A 21,886-nucleotide genomic window follows, 5' to 3' on the forward strand; every position below is an offset into this window, starting at 1 on the left:
ACCCATCATAAAGGTGAAGAAAACCCTAGCCCCCCCCCCCCCCCCCCCACTTCCCTTAAATTGTTTCAAAGCCCGAAATTAGGGTTTCATGAAATCAGGTCTCACGTTGTGACACCTTAAAGATACAACCCGCACATTATGGCCATGCCACAACGTGAGGGTGCTACCTTCACATCGTGACCAGTCCTAAATCCGGAAAATGTATAATTTTTCATACCTTAAGGATCTGGATGTTACACTTGATGAGATAAAGTTTGAAACTTTATAGCTCACCTTGGTCCCTTGGTCTTATCTTTTGGATTTGAAGTTTGATTTTATATTGAGTTCCATGCATGGGATTTTGGTCTCATTTCACCATTTTGACCTAGTTGGAGTTCTAGACTTTCATTGGACATGAATGTCCATAAAGTTATGATTTTTATGTTGGAATAGAAGTAAGAAAGCCTTCTGGAAGTTATGGATTTTTGGCTTTGGTAATTAAGAGCTTAATGGTTGAGTTCATGCCTTAAGTTGTCATTAAGGATCTAGGTTTAGAGATCTAGATTTATTGGGATGTATTAAAGTTAAAGTTGGAAACTTTATCTATCAAGACCTTGGGAAAGACTAGATCTGAGCTTTGGAGTTCTTGAGGTTGAAGGAAAATAGCTTAATCCATTAAGTTATTTAGACCCAGTTCCCATGACGTGACATTTTGGCCGCCATGACATGGTGACTGGGGGATGCCCGACTATTTTGTCACTCTTTCTTCCACAACGTTGCAAATGGGAGGCCATGACCTGACGACCTGCTAAGGTGGACTTTGACCGTTGACTATTTGACCATTTTGACTTTTGGTTTAATTTGGAGAGGTGTTTAGCTATAGTATGAGATTTAGCTTGTGATTGGTTTAGGAGGTCCGTCTAGTTGATTCTACGGGACTATGAGTAGGGGATTTTAGCTCTTCATTCAGGTGAGTCTCCTCACTATAGTTGCTGACCAACTGGGTCTTACATGCCGTTTGTTGTTATATATGTTATGGAGTTGATAATAACTATAGGGCATGTTGTTAACCCATTGGGACTGCTAATAGTCTTCATGGTTGCTGATAACCCACATGACATGCTATTAGCCCGCTGAGACTATTGATAGTCCCCAGGGTTGCTGATAACCCATAAGACATGTTATTAGCCCATTGGACATGATGTTTGTCCACCTAGCGTGCTGTTAGCCCATTGAGATTGTTGATAATCCTCATGGTTGCTGATAACCCATAGATGTTTACTTATGTTGTGTTGTATGTGATATTTTGGGAACTCATTAAGATTTATGCTTATGGTTGTTGATTAAATATTTTTCAGCTACTTATCGGAATTCGAAAGCGGGATTGTACACACACATCAACAGTTTTATGATTCAAGATTTCGCATTGAATTCTTTATATATCTGATTTCTGAATAATGGTTTATGAACAAATGGCCAAAGTGAATGTATTTTTTTTTTTAAAAATAGGTGTTTATTCTATTTTTAAAATGAAAATTTTATTGTGGAATCTGGGACGTTAAGCCATTCCTTTAATGAATTCATGAACATCAACTTTTTTTTTTTTTTACTTTCATCTATTTCCATTCTTTTCCTTAGTTAAGTTGAACTCGAGAATATGACAAAAAAAGGATAACCAAAGGGAAGAGGTGGAAGCCCAGCTTTAGCTAGAATGTTTGTCACTAACTACCAACAAAGTTTTCTGCTAGAATAAATTACCGATACGTTCTTACAAACATATTTTTTTCCCATTAGAAATTTGTCTTGTGGCCATTTCCATTGGATTACCGACGGATATGGTCGTAGAAGTGCGTTATTATTTAGTAATTTGGATCAAAATGCAAAGGCAAGAAGTTTCATAAGCAAGAGAGTTTCCTAACTCAAGTTTATATACTTAAACACTTTTTGGATACATTTCGTAACTCATGATTCATTAACCAACTTATTTTTTATATTTGAAAACATAACTCAAAAGCAAATTAAGTAAAATTTAAATTACTTTTACACAACACTTGTTTTTCTCATACTAAAAGAAAACCACGCAAAAAACTCTTCCAAATTTAAAAGAATATGTAAGCGCTCTAACATGGAGGCATGTCGGGAGGTGGAGGCAAGATTCTAGCATTTGAGCTCTTTCCATTCCTTACTATAAATACCATTCCCATTCCCCAGCTGACATGACGTTCTAGATGACAATGCATGAACCAGACTCCTGATATCAATACCAATAGTACGAAATTTATTAGTATTATACTATATTTTAAATAATAAAAAGAAAAATAAATGAAAAGAAAGCTTACCAGGATTATCTGCCTTAAATCTAATGGCAGTCCAACCATTCTGAGGAACTGCAATGGTTTGCATAAGAGGAGGATCTACCAAATTATAATTCAACGAGTCTCTTTTCCTGTTAAAGTTACCAAATCCCGATCCCACCACGTAAAAACTATGCCCATGCAAATGCATCGGATGATCAACTCCGGCAACCAAATTCGTCCCCTGAAACACCAGCTCCACCGTCTCATTATGCTTCAACATCTCCACATCCGTCCCAGTTTCCGGAAACTGCAACGACCTATTCAAACTACTAGCCGTGTAGTTAAATCTGAATGGCGGAACATCTGGAAAATCATTCCCGTATACACCGTTTATTCCTCTGTAGTAAGCTCCGAGAACCGACGTCGACGGCATATCAAAAGTTATGTTGTTAATGCTCGCTGCAAACCGCCGCCCACCTGGCCCTAAACATGTCTCATTGACGCTACATGGCACTGTGTTTATGGAGAGAGTGTAGAGGAGTGTCTTTTTTATATTTAATGGAACGTCGATTGGATGTTCAGGGGTGGCTAAACTTCGTAAACTTGAAGTGAAGTTAAATGATGCGTTACTGTCGTTGAAATCTGGAAGGGAAGGGAACACCGGCGCCTGGGACGATGGGGTGAAATTTCCGGTGTTGTATTCAAGAATGGCGGTGGTTGTGGTATTGTCAAATAGGCTGCTGGGTTGGCCGTTGAAGAGCTTGGCCGCCATGTAGTACCGGCCGCCGGCTGGTTGGTTAGCTGTTAGGAGGAGGTCTAGGGTTTGGCCGGGGGCTATGGTGATGTAATTGGATATGAGTGGTTTCATGTAGGCGCCGTCGCCTCCAACGACGGTGAGTGAGTGGTTGGCGATGGCGAAGAAGGCAATGTTGTTCATGGCGGCGTTGACCATTCTGAGCATATATGTCTTTCCTTCATCGACTTTTATTTTCGTTGTTTCTACACACACACAATTAATTCAAGAAATTTATCAATAATATATTGTTTATATATTAAAAGTTTAAAAAAAATCCATCTATTAAGAATGATAATTAGGTTTTCTCGTTTTTATTGATAATTCCTTTTACTTCAAGAAAATAAAGAATGTCAATCTCTTTTTATTGTTTAAATGAAATATTAATACTATATTGATTTTACTATAGAATTGAAAAACGGAATTAATGTATCATTTAAATTTGATAGTTTTAGATAAATTAATTTTATAGTTTTGGTTGAAAACTTTACACTCGTGTTTAATTTTTTGTATGGGTGTTAATGGATAAATATAGTTGATCAGATGGATTTTTACCTTTCATATATGTATTCTTTTATGTTTGGAACTTAGACTTAATTATAATTAATCTTTTTTTATAAATTATAGCCCAAACAAAACAAAGTAGGTTCATCAATATTGTGTTAGTTTCTTCCGATCATCATCATGCAAACTAAAAAACAATTATATATATATATGGTATTAGAACAAACTTAATTTGACTATATATAACAATTATTTTTAAATCATAATTAATAATCAATAATCTAATTTAAATAAATAAAATACCTGAAGAAGAGCAATTGTAAAGATCACCAGGCTGACCGTTGATAGTAAGAGCATCAGAGCTGGCGGGATCTCCTCCGCCGGTGATGAAGTCTTCGAACACTGTTTGTATATCGTTCTGCCACCATTCCCCTGCACACATTTTCGGTTGTCACTTTTTATTAACAAACTCATTGTTAATTTCTAAATAATTAATATAAAAACAATTATGTTTTAAGTATAGCATCTTTCTAGATAGGGTCTACAAAGAATAATAAAATAAGAAGGTTGTTTAAGGAAGTGGGAATCAGCTAAAAACGTGTTTGCACGTATTAAAATAAACCAAAGTATAATCTTTGGACTTTATTTTACTTAAAAACAGTTATTTAAACCAAAAGTCTTTGATCATAATTACTATAAAATAGAAAAGGGTAAAAGACTAAAATTAAACCTAAAACGACAGGGACTTCTGCGTCAGGTTTGGTAAAAGGGTAGGTAGTTCCCAGCCGAGGTAAAATGACAAATAGGCCGTGTATGGTGGCGCGTGACCAATCGCTATGCGCGTGCCACCACAATGTCCCCTCTTCATCGGAAAGCAAAACCCTTTGGCTGAAGTTAGCACCCGGTTGGATCGGGCATTGTGTCACAAACTCCGGTCCATCTGACCATGGGTACCTTGGTTGTTTCACTCCATGCCTATATATATACGTACAATATCATCATCTTATTCATCGTTAAACATCATATTATCGACTTCACATGGATTAACTTAAGACAAAAAGATGAAAACAAAGCTTTTGAATATTAATGCTTATTATATTAATTTTATACGTACCAATGGATTGTGATATTGTGGTCGCCCCCGTTGATAACGTCAACGATGACAGTGTCGCCTCTGCGAGCAGTGATTGTTGGACCTGGGAATTGTCCATTAACAGTTAAAATGGTCTTGCTACTGCATAGCCTCGTGTAGTTGGTTTCTTGAATCTGAAAAAAAACGAAACCAGATTTACTAATTGATGATTTTCTGGTTTATAGAAATTTAAAACTTTACCATAAAAGTGTACTGAAGGACAGCAGCTTGTGAATGGATGAATGAAAGAACCAGAAGAAAACCTAGAGCTTGAAAGCTCATCTTCATCTCCTTGAGTACTAATGGTGTAATCATGATAAACCCTAGAACTAATTGGCTTCTTTCAATTATGTTTTCGCATGCATGCATGTATTTATAGTATGCTAGAGAAGATAGAGGCTGCTAACTGTTGGCTGGTCGTCGGATTTCTTAATAGTTCAATTAACTTGTATTTCCTTGACCCATGTGCCTATAATCTATATGTATACACACGTATATTAATTTTAAGGCACCTAATTAACATGCATGTCTGTGGATGACATAGTCTTTGGATCAGTTATACCAGTCTTAATTAGTTAATTATATATTTTTCAATATAAAATGTATTTCTTGTATTGTAATTTGTAAGGGTATATATAGAAAATAAAGACGTGAGGACAGGTATTGTTCATTTAGGTAAAGAAGTAAGGATGGAGATCACACAAAATCTCAAATGAATAATTAATAAGATTGAGAACCAAGAAGGAGCCAACAGTCGTACGTTAAGACGACAAATTGTTCAAGTTACTTTAGTTCTTACAATCATTGAAATTAATTAAAGTTTATTCTGGTATTGTACCACTTTCTATATAACGTCGTGGAGAAGCATAAACCAAAGGGCTTCTACCTTACCTTAACGGCAACAGGTATTTTCTTACTTTTTTTTAGGTCAAGGGTTAAAGGTGAAATTAAAGTAAATTAGATTTGTTGTTAAAAAAACATATAATAAACACGAGGTCTTCAAGAAAATGGAAAATTAGTTGCAAATGTACGTAGTAGGAAGCCTGATTATTTGACCTGCTTATTATTTTATAGACCACTTTCATTCTTTTGTTCTTAGCTAGAAGCCAGCTAGAAACAAAGAAATATAAGAATATTCCTATTTGCATTTGGTTTAAATAACTGTCTATGTAATTGTTTTTCAATTTTTCAGTTTGTGTAATACAACAATTTTTCCGATAATGCAATCACATTTTATTATATCATCAAAATATACGATATTTAAATATGATTATATAAATTATATAAAAAACCACATTATAAGTTGGTAAAAAAAATCAAGCATGAATCATATTTGCTGTATAAAATTTTATTTATTTATTTGATTATTTGAAATAAGCTATAACTAATTTCAACTTAAATAATGTCTAGTGAAATGACTATACAGAATTCAATAATTTTTCTCTCGCAAATACAACGTCATATAAGATTAAAATTTATATTAGATAAAGTCGGTTAAAAGTTTATTTAATATGGGTGAAACTAAAGTTATTCTTTCTTTAACTTGTTAGTTAGACGTCAACAATAAACGGGTGGAAGGATGTCGATGGAGGATTGGGAAGACCAAGAAGAGAACAATGTGACATGAGGTGCACATGAATAAAGGCCGGAAGATAGTACATAAACCCTAATCTAAGGGTAGGGGAGGACTTATCAATATCGTTCTTTGTTATAAATTTTTCAAAAAATGCGAATAAGAAAGAACTTTCAGACTAATGTGCTAAGCATGAATATGTGTAACATTCTAAAAATACGGTTTAAAAATTTCGTTTTTAATTTATAATAAAACTATAGTAATCCAAAATCATCTCATAAAACCATAAAAGATAGTATCTCAAAACATCATATCAAAACACTATATCAAAATCACATGTTTAAATAACATAGTATATCATCCCAGGCTAAATGTTGTGGTGTGTGCAATGCAGTCATTCCGAGCTCTTCCCCTTACTAGCGGAAGTACCTGAAACCAAAACTGAAAACTGTAAGCACGAAGCTTAGTGAGTCCCCTAAACTACCACATACCATACACATAAACACATATAACATACATTGGGCCCCGCCCTGCTACATCGGGCACGGCCCGACATCGGCCTTGTCCGGCATCGGGCCCTGCTCGGCATCAGACTGCATTCGGCATCAGGCCCCGCCCAGCATCGAGCAAAGCTCGGCATACATATGAGCATAACTACAAATACACATAACATGAGCATAATCACCTAATCATAGACAAAAAAAGTGTTCCTCGGGCCCCGCCCGACATCAGACTGAAATCCGGAAAGCATACAAACATTCCTTAGGAACCGCCCCGACATCGGACCATAGTCCGGAAACATACAGATACAAACACATGCAAGAATCACAAAGACATCAAGCATACTAACATTATTCGGGTACCGCCCCGACATCAGATCGAAACTCGGAAACATATAAACCTACATCGAGCCCCGCTCGGCATCGGACCTTAGTCCGGAACATACTATCATACATAAACGGGCCGACCTTGGTGCCTTAGACCTGTTCCTACTGGAGGAAAACTCACCCCGCAAAGCTAATTGTGAAATCCCGTGTGAGGAATCTCTAACGACTGCTCCAACGACTCCTCGGCTATCATTATCACAATAACACTTAGTCAAAATTCAATAATCTTTCTTAGGGTAAAATGACCATTTTACCCCTGGTCAAAGTCATAGTCTGCTCAAAGTCAACATTTTGGGTTGACTCAACTCGCAAAGTTAACCCATCAACTTGTCGAGTTCCATAAATCAAAAACCCTGAAATCGCGATCCAACTCTTCGAGTCATCCCCCTGACTCGCCGAGTTCCCTAGCTATTCATAATCGCGATTAGGCGAGTCCACTTGTCAAGTCATCCTCAGATTCGTCGAGTTCTATCATGTTCAGCATCAGGACAAATTGACTCAACTCGTCGAGTTCCTCTATGGACTCGATGATTTCCTCTGTCTGTTTAGGCCATCTTAACAGGTTAAGCCCCTACACTTCAAATCTAAGCTTCTTGCTTCTTATACACTCTGAAAACGTCCTTTTAAGGGTAAAGTTTCCAACTTTACCCATTAATACCCTCATTTAACGGGTTTGGCTCAAGCCCTAACTCTTTAGAACTTAGATCTTGTTCCACAAGTCATTCATACTCCAAACTACAACATACAACAGAGATCTAGGCCTTAGGCATCATTTGAACACGTAAAGTTTATACCTTTATCTCCATGCATGGCCTTTTGGGGCTTAAAAGGCCAAAATTCATCCTAAAGATTTCGTGGGGCTTGAATGGCCATAAAGTTTGCACATTTATGCCATGATAGCCCTCTAAGGTCCTAGATCTGGAAGAATACCCACTTGGGTCATCCATTTCCCAAAAGCTACATTCTTGGACCAAAAAACTCCATAAAAGTGAAATGAAGAGATCTAAGAAATCATTAAGCAAGTATGAGACTTGCTTACCTGAAAATGCTGCAAATGAAGGGAAGTTTCTGGATCTACTCTCTTCTTCTTGAATCCTCTAGCTTCCTCTTCTTCCATAAGCTTCAAAAGCACAAGATTTCTCTCAAAAAGGTCTCACAAGCTTACACAAGGCACTAGGGTTTTGTGGCTAGAGTTTTAGGACTTAGAGGCTGTAAATGAGGCTGACATAAGGGGATTAAGATACTTAAATAGGGTGCAAAACCCCAAAAATAGGGTTTCACTCTGGCAGTCCTACTTGTCGAGTTGAGGCTTCCAACTCGTCGAGTAGACGTCAAAGCCCGCGTCCAAATCCATTTCCTACTCGACGAGTTTGGGCCTCCAACTCGTCAAGTTTTAGACTAAAATGAATAAAATTATAATTTAAAAACATACCAGGAACCCGGTGTTATAGTATGTTTCAGACGTCTGCATAGAGAACAAATTAATGAAACAAGGCATGAGGTTTGCTTTTGTTAGATTTATGTGCTAGGTATGAAGTGGAATTAGTGTTTAAGTTGCATTCAATTTAGATCGGGAATTTCCATATGTTTGTTTGTTGTGGTTAGATTTGGATGGGACCAGAAAGTAACAATTGGGGTTATAACAATGATGATGAAACAAAGTCCCCTAAAAGTGGACGTTGGTGCTAATAATAACATGTTGGTTGTTACGTTTGCTAATGTGTTGAAGGGTGGAGTGGAGAAAGACATATATGTTCCGGCTACAATGTAAAAGATTAACTTTCCTGATGACATGGTTGTTACGAAGTATGAGGGGGAATTATCCTTTTAGGTTGTTATGAAGGACCCGAAGGCTATTCCTTATTTTTTGAAACTTTGTTTAGAATAAGGGTTTAGGAATGTAGAGGTTCAATATGTTGGGGGACGTTGACTCGTGATGGATTTTGTGAGCCATCAAGCATGGGAAGGGTTTAAAAATAACCATGTTATTGTCAATGTGATCAAAGAAACGGAACCATGATCGAAAGACTTAGTGGTGGATAAGAGAGTTGTGTTGGTGGATATTAGGGGATTACCCTTAGGAGTTTGGTCTGATAGAGTGTTTACGCTTGTCGATCGTGTGTAGGGGGTGTTGAAGTGTAACACCCCTCACATGCGCTATTTGAATTAGCCTTTAATAAAATCTTTTAAAATAAATTATAGTTTTTGTTTGCGGAAAATGATTCTGAAGCTTGAATCAAATGTTTTGTAGAGTTCAAACACAGATAACGGTCCCAAATAAAATTTTCTTAAAACGTTTAGTGGTTGAATAAAACATTTCATGTGACAGTGTCACAACAAATATAAAAACCAAGGTTTTAGAAGTCGACCTCAACACCTATTGTTTGCCAGGTGGTCAAGGTAGAGCCTCAGGAAATCATTGGTATGTAATTGGACCTTTATTTTATCTAATGTGGGCATGTTCTTGGTTAGTAGGTTAGAACTATTATTGGAACATTAGTAGATTTCAATGGAACTGGGATTCAACCTCCTTCGTAGTGCCTCGTAAAAAAGGTGGTGTATAGATCGCTTACGTCGGGTTTGAAACTATAATATTAGAAAGTATCATATGTTACCATCTAAGGATTGTAGTTCTTTATGATTTCTTTGTTATTACTATCAAAGGATCGTCCTATATCATTTTTCATACCAAGAGTCATGCTTGAAGAGTAGCCAATTGATTTGGCGGTAGGCATCCGTTCAGGAGGCGGTGGGCATCGATGGTGTGAGCAAAGAAAAAAACAATCTGATTGACCTGCTCGGTGGACTAGCAGTCAGATCGATGTGTTAGATTCAACATGATGGGTCGGAAGGAGTTACATTGTAAGTTCATTGGATCAGTAGAATTCAAGATGGTTTGGATCTTTCAAGATTGAGAAGTGTAACGGATTGATCAGAATGTGAGTGTAGGGCAAGATGCTACTAGGTTCATGTTTTCAGTGGCATGCGTATAGACCTCTCATCATAAGACTTTAGGCTAAAATCTCATGGTAGTTGGTTGTCCCTTCCAGGTTAGCGAAGTAAGAGTTCCAGGTACTTATGTTGCTTGATTTGGATGTCAGTTGATGGTTGATTAGCTCGTTGAGCCAATCACTACCATTAGCGAGGTAAGAGTAGTGATGACCTAACACTCCTAGGTGTGAGCGATGCATCGTCCGTGTAGTTTGTTCAACCATCGGAATGGTAAAGAGGATTTGAATTGTATATGTTGGCGGCATTCCGAGTGACACATGGTTGATATGTGATTAGGTTCAGGTTGAGGGTTGTGTTAGAGCCTCTTGGCCTGTTGTTGTCTAATAAAGGCTTTAGGGTTGGAAGCATGACCCGAGCACCTGATTAGGATACAGTCAGGCCAGGTTTCAAATCATGATTGATAATTGTTTGGTATGGTAAATGAAGGGCAAGACCATGTGTTGGACCCATGGCAGTTATAGAAGTGTTATAAAACTACATGTAGCCATAGCATTCACAATGTTGATAGGTTGTTATGGAAGTGTTGTAAGACTACGGGTAGCCATAGCATTCATAAGGTTGATAGGTTGCCGTGAAGTATTGTAAGTCTATGATGAGACTCATAACATACACCAGGATGGGTGACACCCGTGGGCAAGGCCCGTTCGATTATGTAAGTTGGGTAAGACACCTGGGTAAGGCCCAATTATCAACAAGATAATTCATGGTCGGATTCGGGTCGCGTAGTGGACTCATTTAGGTTGTGTTTCCGAATGACTCTATATGTTTGGGAATCAGACAAGGTATTGGATTTTCGGATTACGGGCACAGTAGTGATAGTCGTTCTTCCCTGGTTAAAGTTAGTAGGTCAAGGATTGTTATTCGGTAGGGTATATGAGTCCTGTTGAGTTAGGTTTTTATTATAGTAATGGGAGGCAGTCGTCTGCATGATATGATTTATTTGATCTAATTAGAGGTTAAGAAGTTCGTGCAAGGTCAACTAGTGTGGCAGAGGGAATAGTAAGGAGTGATTTCGAGGATGAAATGTAATTTAAGTAGGGGAGAGTTGTAACACCCATGTGCCAGATTGGTTAAGCTTACTTTTATCAGGAACCAAAGATGAAGTTTTGGAGGAAACCCCGTGCCACGATATGGTGCAAGGATGCTCACAACGTGACACTGATTAGGTGGATTAGGTGTCTTAGTGGACCACCAAGGCATGGCTAATGATGGCCACGACATGGCAGACGTTCTTGCACAAACCCATGATAATTTTAGGGTTTACTTCATATTTAGAACCATCTAAGCCATTTATAGGGTTCATTACCAGCCTCCGATACCCTTATACCTCAGAGAAACCCTAGTTCTCGTTCCCTTGGTGATTTGTGGCCTTTTTAAGCATTGTTGGCATGGAGAAGAAGAAAAGAATGAAAAGAATGCGCTCCACTGGAACTTGCAAGGAACCAACATCATCATAATCTTTCATAGCTTCTAGATCTTTTTAAGTGTCAAAGGCTCGATCTTTATGACTTAAAGTGGTTAGATCTAGGATATTGTCCCATGTTCTTCATGTTTGATCAAGTTTGGAAGGAAGGAATTCATAAAGTTGGCAACTTTATGACTCTCTTGACTCCCAAGAGCAACATATGTTGTAGATCTAGACTTTGGTTGGAGTTTTTTATTGGGTTTTGAGCATTCTAACACTCCTAAGTGTACATGCAACCCTAAATACCTTGGATCTATGTTTTCTCTATTATACATGCAAATATGAACATCCAAGGTATTATCCTAATCTAGCATACAAAACAATGAATATAACAAGATAGAATACATACCTCTTTCATGTAGAATGTCTTCATGAAGCTTGAGTGCCTAGTACCCCAAGTGTGACACCTCAAATGTTTCACACAACACCAAATACACTTGGAATAACTTGAGAGAATTCTACACTTTATGAAAATCGGCTAGCCCTTTCTTACTCTCTCTAGTGGCCGATTTTGGTGAATAATATGATGCTTATATAGTTAGGGTTACACCATGTAAACCCTAATTGACATGGCCTTTCATTTCCATGATCCATGGGTACAAATACACCATGGAGCATCATATGGGTTTTATCCTAACTAGATAATCCATGGAGCATTAGCCCACTATATAAGTATGGATGATTTACACAATCAACCCATATATTTAATTAGTTTTCTTTTGATCACTTAATTAATCCTAGATTAATTCTTGATCAATACTAATTAAATAATCTTATTATTCTTATTATTAATATACTAGAACTTATAATATATTAATAATCATAAGTGTCTTATTTCTCTCATTATAGTCTATCCAAATGCATGATGCCATGCAACCCAAATGGACCACGCCGGGTCGGGTCAAGTCTTACCAATTATAGTTATGGACTTAGACATTAATCCAACAGTCTCCCACTTGGATAAGTCTAAAACTATTATTGCGTATGACTTCAGGAACCGATCAGCAATCGTAGCTCTCAAAAGCTTCTGTCGAACTCTGACCTTGTAGATGAACTCTAACCTTTGTTAATGACTTGTCCATTAGATAAGGGATCATATATTCCTCCATTATAGATATCATATGGACTGAGACATGGATTATAATCATTCTCTCTGTCCATTTGTTGTTTCCCGATTTCCGATTTATGACGACTGACTAATTGAACAAATCAAATCAGTCCTGGCCCGGCCGAGCACTTCCATTTGTCATCATCAAATCATCGAGGGGCCCACAGATATCGTTTTTATCCCGAAGATAAAAGGAATGGATAAACTTCGACTCATATGGCTTGTTCTACTACTTGTTGAATCATACACAAAGGCACGTTTTATAGCACCGAGTTACCGAATGCGTTTTCGTGCAATCAATGTACAACCAACTCATAGTAACAACTCATATCTCTGTGTTTTAAGAATATAAGATATTATCGTCTCATGATCACTCATGATAAAATCCATGAAGTGATTCCAATGAGCGCGGGTTGAATCCAATACTCAGAACTTATGAGCACTCATGAGTGTTGTAGCTCTTTGTCCAACACCTTAGACCTCTACAAGCCAACCCATGACAATCTTAATTCATATCTACTTCCAACATATGACCAACTGTGGATAGCTTGAATAACTTAGTCATTCCAGAAGAATAACCTAGTTTATTCGGGAAGTCAAAACATGCAAAGTGAAACACAATAATAATTGAATCCAATATGGTATCAAAACCTATGAACATAAATAAAACACCTTTTATTTATCACCATATGATTACACATTATACATTGTATACTGTTTCAGCTATAAACTTTATTCTTGAATTTAAAACAATAGTTATCCCATGCTCCAAGCATGTACACTATGTTTTCTAAACACTAGTCATGCCACACACCAAGTATACATACTATGTTTGTCTATGATCTTTACTTTGTGAACTAGATCAATTGAACATAACTTCAATGATTCTCTTTTCACACTCCCAAATCCTTACTGCAAATGCAAGAATTCCAAATTCATGTCATTTACTGAAATCTGTTAGATTCTAAACTTATATGCATTGATCATCTTGTAATGATTATGCACAAAGTCACAAGGACTTGACAACAAACATTACAAAGTATTCCAAAGGAGATCAACTCCTTGGAAACATCCTTCTTGCATTAAGTTTCCTTAATCTTACATAGATTGAAAATTCTAACTTTGAAACATTTCCAGATTCCATTTTGACTATCACTTCTGAACAAGAGTTGCCTCCTTACAGATTATGTCAATATGGTCTTTCCAAAATTATCACTATACTTCCAACTGTCCTTGAGCAACCAATCTTTGGTAAACCTTAGATTGTCCTCGACAATTGTTTAATCCTTTTAGTCATATCCAGTTCTAAACCTTTTGCCTTCTTAATGCCCCAGGCATTTGGAAAATTTTAGAAAGGATGAATATAGCACATGTAATCGATCCTATATCTGAAACATATGGGACATGATTCATGATGTCTCACATAAAGACTAAACCAGTCTTTTGCTATAATATTTCCACTTCTATTTGCCAAGTTCTCATAATTCAGATTATGAAAAGGGATGCCGTAATCATAATCGAATTTTAGAACGCAAATAATGGACCCATATACAGAATTTCCTTATGTTGAGCCATTCCAAAATGAAATTCATATATATATCCTTGACTAAATGATTAAAACCTCACGATCTAAGCTTATAGATTTGAGATGAAGTATAATTTCCTCTCCCTTAATTATAGCAAAACAACTCTTTCCCAATTGAAACTTTTGTTTTCTATAATTAACATTGCTAACTTGCAATACTTATCATAATTATCATGCTCCCACTAACATGATGATTATTAGCATAACACTTATGCTCCCAATAGCTTTGACATGTACTCAGAAATCAGCTGACTTTCTTACCAAAGTTCAAATTTCTGATACTAGATTGTTTTGATAAGACTTTATCAAAATCATACACCTTCCCTTAGATAGCACACTTGTGTGTCTAAACAATTATGAAGAGGGATGCCGTAATCATAATGGTTAGACCTTTTTGCCACTTCTCACAAGTCCAGGTTAGTGTGCCGGTAAACCACACACGCTCCACTAACGACTTTGAGAATGCAAATATCACAATTGCTATCTTAGCTAAAATCTACTTACTGAAGGTGTTTCCTCACCATCATTTTCATGAATCAGAGAGAAACCTTATAACACTTAGATTTAATGGTGTATGTGTTCTTATCCATGTGAATTTTCAAAACCATAGTCACAAGACAAGGATAATGACAAATCCAAACTCATATGGACTTAACTCAATCTTAATTTCTTGCCACCTGGCAGCTCAAGGGCTTGCCATTACTTCCAAGTTGTTGTGCAACACATTGAGAACTCTAAGAACTCATATGCAAAGCCAACTTTAACTGGAATGGGCACAGAATATGTCAACACGATAGGTTATAAACCTCAAGTCGTGTGCTAGTGAAGAACTCCAGGTTCTATTCTTGATTAGTTCTTGAGACTTTTAATACTCCCACTATCCTCTTAACCTATAAGACTCCCTTGTCAAATATCCAAGAGATAGTGTGGATTCTAATCAAGACAAACACTTCACACAATTGGCCTAAGTTGGTCTTTGTTTTATCCAAAACATCACAACTTACCGATTTCAAATGTACAAGAGTAGAAAACTTTTACTCTTACATTTAACAAGTGTTTTAAACCTTCTTTGAGACATGTCACTCAAGTTACAATCTTGGAGTATGACTCTAAGACTTGTATTGGAACGAAATATGACTCATCTTCTTGATTTAACCACTTCAACAATTCAAGTTCCTCTTCTTAGTCATAAGAATGCACTAAGATTTTCCTTAGAGAACTAATTTTGATATGGTTTCTTAATCATTAAGATGATCACAAAAATGATACTAAAGTACTCTCCCATCTTTTCAGATTTGAGAAACTTTTATCCTTCTGCCTAATTTGATTCTTCTTATTCGCTCTGCCATACATTGGAACCTTTTCCAATGTCTCAGAGTTACACTTAAGCTTGTAAGTATAATCATATTTACTGAGCTTTAGTAAACTATGACGAATAGTCTTATCAATCTTTTGTGGTGGACTTAATCAGTGCACAAGAATGTGTACTCGATCCCTTAGTCCTTTACTTGACTCACACATCCATGTGACCGAGTAATTAGTCTTAATTTTTCCAATACTTGAAAGTTCTCATTCATCATGCTATACAACTTGCATGATTCCAAGTTCCGGTCCAATTGAAACTTGGGTGATGAGAATCTTTCCTTATTTGGTAAATTTAGACATTACCACAAATGAAAGAATCAATTTCATATTTCCACTCTTGCTATTAATGGAATCATATAAGCAACAATTTTTCCTCAAATGCCATTGTAAGGATATTTTAAAATAAATAAAATCAAAAAAAATTCTTTTATTTTAAAACTTTGCAGAAAAACTTATCCTTACAATCCATATGAAAACTTGTTGTTATCTATTCCTAAGCAATATCTCATAACTCCTAAGAAGTAGCTCAAGAATCCGATCTTCAAACTACACGATAGAAATCCATCTATGCGATCAGATTCAACATATTCTTTCTTTAAGTTTCTTCACTTTTCTTTGATTCTTAAAACATCACCATGTGACCCAGTCACATCATGTATCAAGAATCTCATAATAGAAACTTAACAGAGTTAGATAGTGGACTTTACCTGAAGTAGAGTCAAACTTATTGACTTTAACATCCTTAGGTAAATTTGGCAGCTTCGCAACCAATGCCCCTTTCTTTGGCAATATAAACATATGGACCCTTTGATAATGGTACACGAGACTATCACAGACTTAGCTTTTCTCTTTACCATTTGGTCAACCGAGTTGACTATGGCCGATCCCTTTCCATTGGGAAGAGAATGCTTTCCTGGATTTCCTGTGTCACTATTGTCAATGTCCATCAAGTTTCAAGGAAGTTGATCTTAACAAATAGATAAGATCATTAAGGGTCTTGTCATAGTCTGTTTCATAGGTGTCCCAAAGGAACTCACTATGTGACTTAGAAAGTGATTGAACCACCAACTTTCTCAAGACTTTGACACCCAACTCTCCCGGCTTGTCAATATGTGACTACATCTCCAAGATGTGACCACACCTAGACCTTGCCTTGCCAATTGGGCTTGAGTGACCTTAAACTTTTTCAAGAACTTGTGGGTTGGGGAGAATAATTAGAAGAAGTGAATGAAGTATGATTTCCAAGGGACATCATCTTCATTTAGGAAAGCTTGTTTCAAGAGATTTGGGAAGATCATAAATGTCTAAACCAGACATCTTTTGGGAGATATTCAAGATAGTTGATCTTAAGTCCTTAATATAACACCCAATATGAAATATTAAGGCTAGGACCCAACAAACTATTTTATAACTTAGAAGAGGGATGCCGTAATCCCAACTATAAAATATTTGAAGGTAGGTGAATGATGATTCACCAATTTCCACCAAGATAAACGAAATGTATTATTTGGTTTTAATTGGATTTGAAACTCCTAGATCTTTTGAGATTTATTGAACTTTTCAATGGCATGTTTCAATCTCAAGTGTGCCCTTCAGGTTTTGTGACTGGGATGCCGAAGATCACAAAACAAGGTGTGAAGTAACCATGCAAATTACTTGGTACCCTTAAGTGTTTACCCCTCAATCGATGTGCCGGTTAACCACACACGCTCCATCGATACTATGATAAACATTAAGTTACCCTTTGCCTACCTTGTTAAATACGAGTTAGTGTGCCGATTAACCACACACGCTCCACTAACCAACTTAAAACAAAGTGCAAAGTGTAATTTCATGGATTAGCAGCTTATTCACATTTTTCCTAAGTAACTAAGATTGGGTATTATTAAGAGTTTAGTTACTTAGTATTTATCATTAATACTTTTAATGAAGGGAGAATTATAGTCCTTTCAAACCCGTTCGTCTAACGACCCTCCACCAGTCAAGCAAGCGGTGGGTGAGAGTGGACACCCATTAAGTTGCCATTTTATAGGCAAAAACCTTATACCCACCTTATAGACCGACTTCGTGAATGACGCATACTAGCGGTAAGACTAACTTTACTCTTATATATATATATATATATATATATATATATATATATATATATATATATATATATATTAACTTATAATATTATAAAGTATAAGGGTTGAATTTTAACTTTTAAAATTCTAAGGGCTAACTTGGAATTAAAGTATTCATAAGAGAAAACTTTACAAATTCCAAAACTTGAGGGCAAGTTTTGAAACTATTCAAAACTAATTAATTCCATAACTTATGTGTTTAAAGTAGTTTTAATCCAAAAACTCTTCAAGTTCCATAACTTGAGGACAAGTTATGGAAGACTTTAAACTAATAAAAGAATTAACTTTTCTTTATTTTATAACTTATGAAATTAATTAAGTTTACACTTTTTTTATTTATTTATTATTTAATGAAGAGACTCTTGGTCCTCCATAACTTGAGGACAAGTTATGGAGTCATAAAATCGTTTAATTAGAACTAGACTCTTCATTTTTGTAACCTTTGCCAACTTTTATGAATTTTATGAAACTTAAATGTGACTTTTCATATAACTTGAGGACAAGTTACAAAAACACATTTTAGAATCAACTCTTAGATTAATTAGGATTGAAAACAACTATTTCACTCAACTTTTCTATTAATCTAAGCAACTCATAAGAACAAGATAATTCAAATCAAACTTTTTCATGTAATTAGTCTAAACCTTAAACTAATACAAAACATGAATCAATTGACAATTATCTTTGAAATTGGATTAACATGAACATTACCACATCAAAAACAAATTTATAAGTCCAAAAACATCTTAGGGTAATGTTCCTAGTCCAATTCCAGCCAAAAAAGTCGAATTTATGTTGTCTGGGGGTCCAACTCGTCGAGTGCACGAACCAAATCGGCGAGTTGGATGCTTTTTGCCTTGGACTCGGCGAGTCCATTCATGGACTCGGCGAGTCTGCTGGGCAGACAACATCAAAACTCGTTTTTTCAGCTACTTTTGCAAGTATAACAAGAAAACAAGCCTAGGCTCTGATACCACTGTTGGGTTTTGAGCATTCTAACAAATCTAAGTGTACATGCAACCCTAAATACCTTGGATCTATGTTTTATTTATTATACATGCAAATATGAACATCCAAGGTATTATCCTAATCTAGCATACAAAACAATGAATATAACAAGATAGAATACATACCTCTTTCATGTAGAATGTCTTCATGAAGCTTGAGTGCCTAGTGCCCCAAGTGTGACACCTCAAATGGTTCACACAATACCAAATACACTTGGAATAACTTGAGAGAATTCTACACTTTATGAAAATCGGCTAGCCCTTTCTTACTCTCTCTAGTGGCCGATTTTGGTGAATAATATGATGCTTATATAGTTAGGGTTACACCATGTAAACCCTAATTGACATGGCCTTTCATTTCCATGATCCATGGGTACAAATACACCATGGAGCATCATATGGGTTTTAGCCCAACTAGATAATCCATGGAGCATTAGCCCACTATATAAGTATGGATGATTTACACAATCAACCCATATATTTAATTAGTCTTCTTTTGATCACTTAATTAATCCTAGATTAATTCTTGATCAATACTAATTAAATAATCTTATTATTCTTATTATTAATATACTAGAACTTATAATATATTAATAACCATAAGTGTCTTATTTCTCTCATTATAGTCTATCCAAATGCATGATGCCATGCAACCCAAATGGACCATGCCGGGGCGGGTCAAGTCTTACCAATTATAGTTATGGACTTAGACATTAATCCAACATTTTTATCATCCCATGAGTTTTTGGGTATTTTTAATTTATTAAGACCTAAAATGGATTCTAGACATGTTTTGTATATGCATGTCTATAAAGCTTCCACGTTTATCATAGACCTGGTATTATAAACCCTTCTGGAGTGGTTGGGTTAAGGATTTGTTTTCAGATTAAGGGCTTAATGGTTAAGACATTGGGGTATTTGTCTTTCTTTAGACCTAGGGTTGGAGATCTTGATCTCTTTGAGTATCCTAATGGATAAAATTGGCAACTTTATCCATTTAGACCATAGAACATACCAGATCTGAGCTTTGAAGCTCTTGGAATCAAAGGAAACTATAACACCCTTGTTCCATACTGGTTAAACTTACTTTTATCAGAGACCAAAGATGAAGTTTTGAGGAAATCATATGTCACGACGTGGCCAAGAAGGGCCACGACGTGACAATTGTTCAATGGATTGCGTACCACGACATGTCATTCTATAAACATACATTCATAAAGAACGCATGTATATAAAGATCGTAAGTAAAAATATAATAATTTTTAATGTGAATAATCTAAATGAAAGTTGTAGTACACTTAAATAAGAACGTGTGAGTATAAAGATTGTTAAAATATGAGATCGTATTAAGAAGTTACGACATTTAGAGCACAAGACCTAAGCAACCAAACAGCTTAGATGTGACATCCCCAAAATCTCGGCCAGAAAAGACCGATTTTCATTTATGCTTTTAAATATTTTCAGAGTAAATCCTTTTGATTTGAAAGAGTTGCGGAATTTGTTCCCAAAAACAAAACATGATAAAACATTGTTTACCGAAGCATTTCATAAAAGAAATGTATTTTCATTATAATCAAAACTCGGGGTGTCATGTTCCGATTCAGACCAATAAGCATAAACGAATACATTACAAGTCATATAACAAATATAAACATATGCAGACTTGTAAACAAAACAACTTGATGGTTCATCCATCTCATGCCCTTCCGCCACTACCTGTAATACAATTTAAAACTGAGTGGGTCAGGCTTGGGAGCCTGGTGAGCATATAGGGTTTTCAACCCACAATAAATATCATATTTAATTTTCACCAACCAACAATAACCCAATTACCCATTCCCGTTATTCTCACTTTAATGTCCCTAAAACAACTAACATAAGGGACCTAGTCTAAGAATATTTCATCGGGGTGACAACACATGCTTCGGGGGTACCTCAGCAATATAAGTCAAATAAGGCAACCATGAGGGGGATGGAGTACAACGAATGAACACCCAAGTTCATTAACACCTACAGGTGGCGAACCTGCTAATGTTTCCACAAGACTGTCTAGAATAGCCAGTGGTCGTCATCTAAACTCCGCTAGATGACTCAATCAAACAACAACGAGGCCTCTCATCTGTTTATTACACACCAACGGTCTACCCATGTTCTACCCAACATATTAGTAGATAAAAATATACATTTGTATACATAGTTTAAAGAAAACCTGCATAGCATGCTTTAATCAACACATATATCACATAACAGATGAGGCACACACACACATAACACATATCTCATAAAGAAATAAGCAGATCTATAAGATAGAAGAGAGTGAATACTCATTCACACATAACACAACCAAATATATACACATAGCACGTATTTTTATATAAAATACTTCGTATTATTGTATTAGAAGAAATAACTACACACTCACTTGATCAGAAGATGATCGGACAGCACTACGGCTTATAGAAGTAGTAATCCACAGCAGATCTGGAAGATCTTCTCGAAAATCGAACTTCTCGCGGGCAGAGCTTCGACTCGGGAACCACACTTTTCGGGATCTTCAGGATCTCGGGACTTGCCTCGGGGCTAGAGTATGATACCGGGACTTCGGGGTAGCTTCGGGGGTTTTTGCACAGAGCTTCGACACGAAAACGAGAGGGAATTGGCAAAAATACCCGGAACCCTCGCATCCTATTTATAGGAGGCTGGAGCCTCGGAGTACGCGGGGCGTACTGCCCAAAACGTCATTGCTTACGTATCCGAAGTGCTCGAGTGCGAGTGTCGACATCCCTCGGAGTACGCGGGGCGTACCTCGGATCAGATCGGTGACTCCTTCGGATAATGCTTCCGAATTTTGATTTAAATATAAATACAAAATGATTAATAAACTTCGGAAATTCATAACTTCTTCATACGAACTCCGTTTTCGACGTTCTTTATATCCACGGAAAGGTGAGACCATGCTCTACGACTTTCGTTTAGACTCCGTCGGCTAATTTTGACTTTATTTTTATTAATTATTTTTAATAGGCCGGGACAGAAACTTTCGTTATAAATTC

General features: G+C 36.4%; 1 protein-coding gene across 1 annotated transcript; it reads right to left on the bottom strand.

Moving 5' to 3' along the window:
- Window positions 1–1,889: 1,889 nt before the first annotated feature.
- On the bottom strand, window positions 1,890–5,126 carry LOC145074716 (laccase-15-like). Its single transcript, XM_079021048.1, has 6 exons — window positions 4,907–5,126; window positions 4,688–4,839; window positions 4,304–4,548; window positions 3,877–4,005; window positions 2,319–3,275; window positions 1,890–2,230 (listed from the first exon to the last, which is right to left on the bottom strand). The coding sequence occupies exons 1-6, from the start codon at window positions 5,072–5,074 to the stop codon at window positions 2,100–2,102; spliced, it is 1,782 nt and encodes a 593-aa protein (XP_078877174.1). The 5' UTR covers window positions 5,075–5,126; the 3' UTR covers window positions 1,890–2,099.
- Between the last annotated feature and the right edge of the window lie 16,760 nt (window positions 5,127–21,886).

This window comes from Lactuca serriola, chromosome 9 (assembly GCF_051521515.1).
Source record: "Lactuca serriola cultivar US96UC23 chromosome 9, Lser_US96UC23_V15, whole genome shotgun sequence".
NCBI lineage: Eukaryota > Viridiplantae > Streptophyta > Magnoliopsida > Asterales > Asteraceae > Lactuca > Lactuca serriola.

What these genes read in the sequence shown, in the direction of transcription:
- LOC145074716 (XM_079021048.1), bottom strand. Translation starts at nt 5,074, where the DNA reads ATGCATGCATGCGAAAACATAATTGAAAGAAGCCAATTAGTTCTAGGG. An exon ending in AGAAGTCCCTGTCGTTTTAG is followed by an intron (nt 4,006 to 4,303) that starts GTTTAATTTTAG and finishes AAATGTGTGCAG; the next exon opens with GGGAATGGTGGCAGAACGAT. An exon ending in TTACAATTGCTCTTCTTCAG is followed by an intron (nt 3,276 to 3,876) that starts GTATTTTATTTA and finishes GTGTGTGTGTAG; the next exon opens with AAACAACGAAAATAAAAGTC.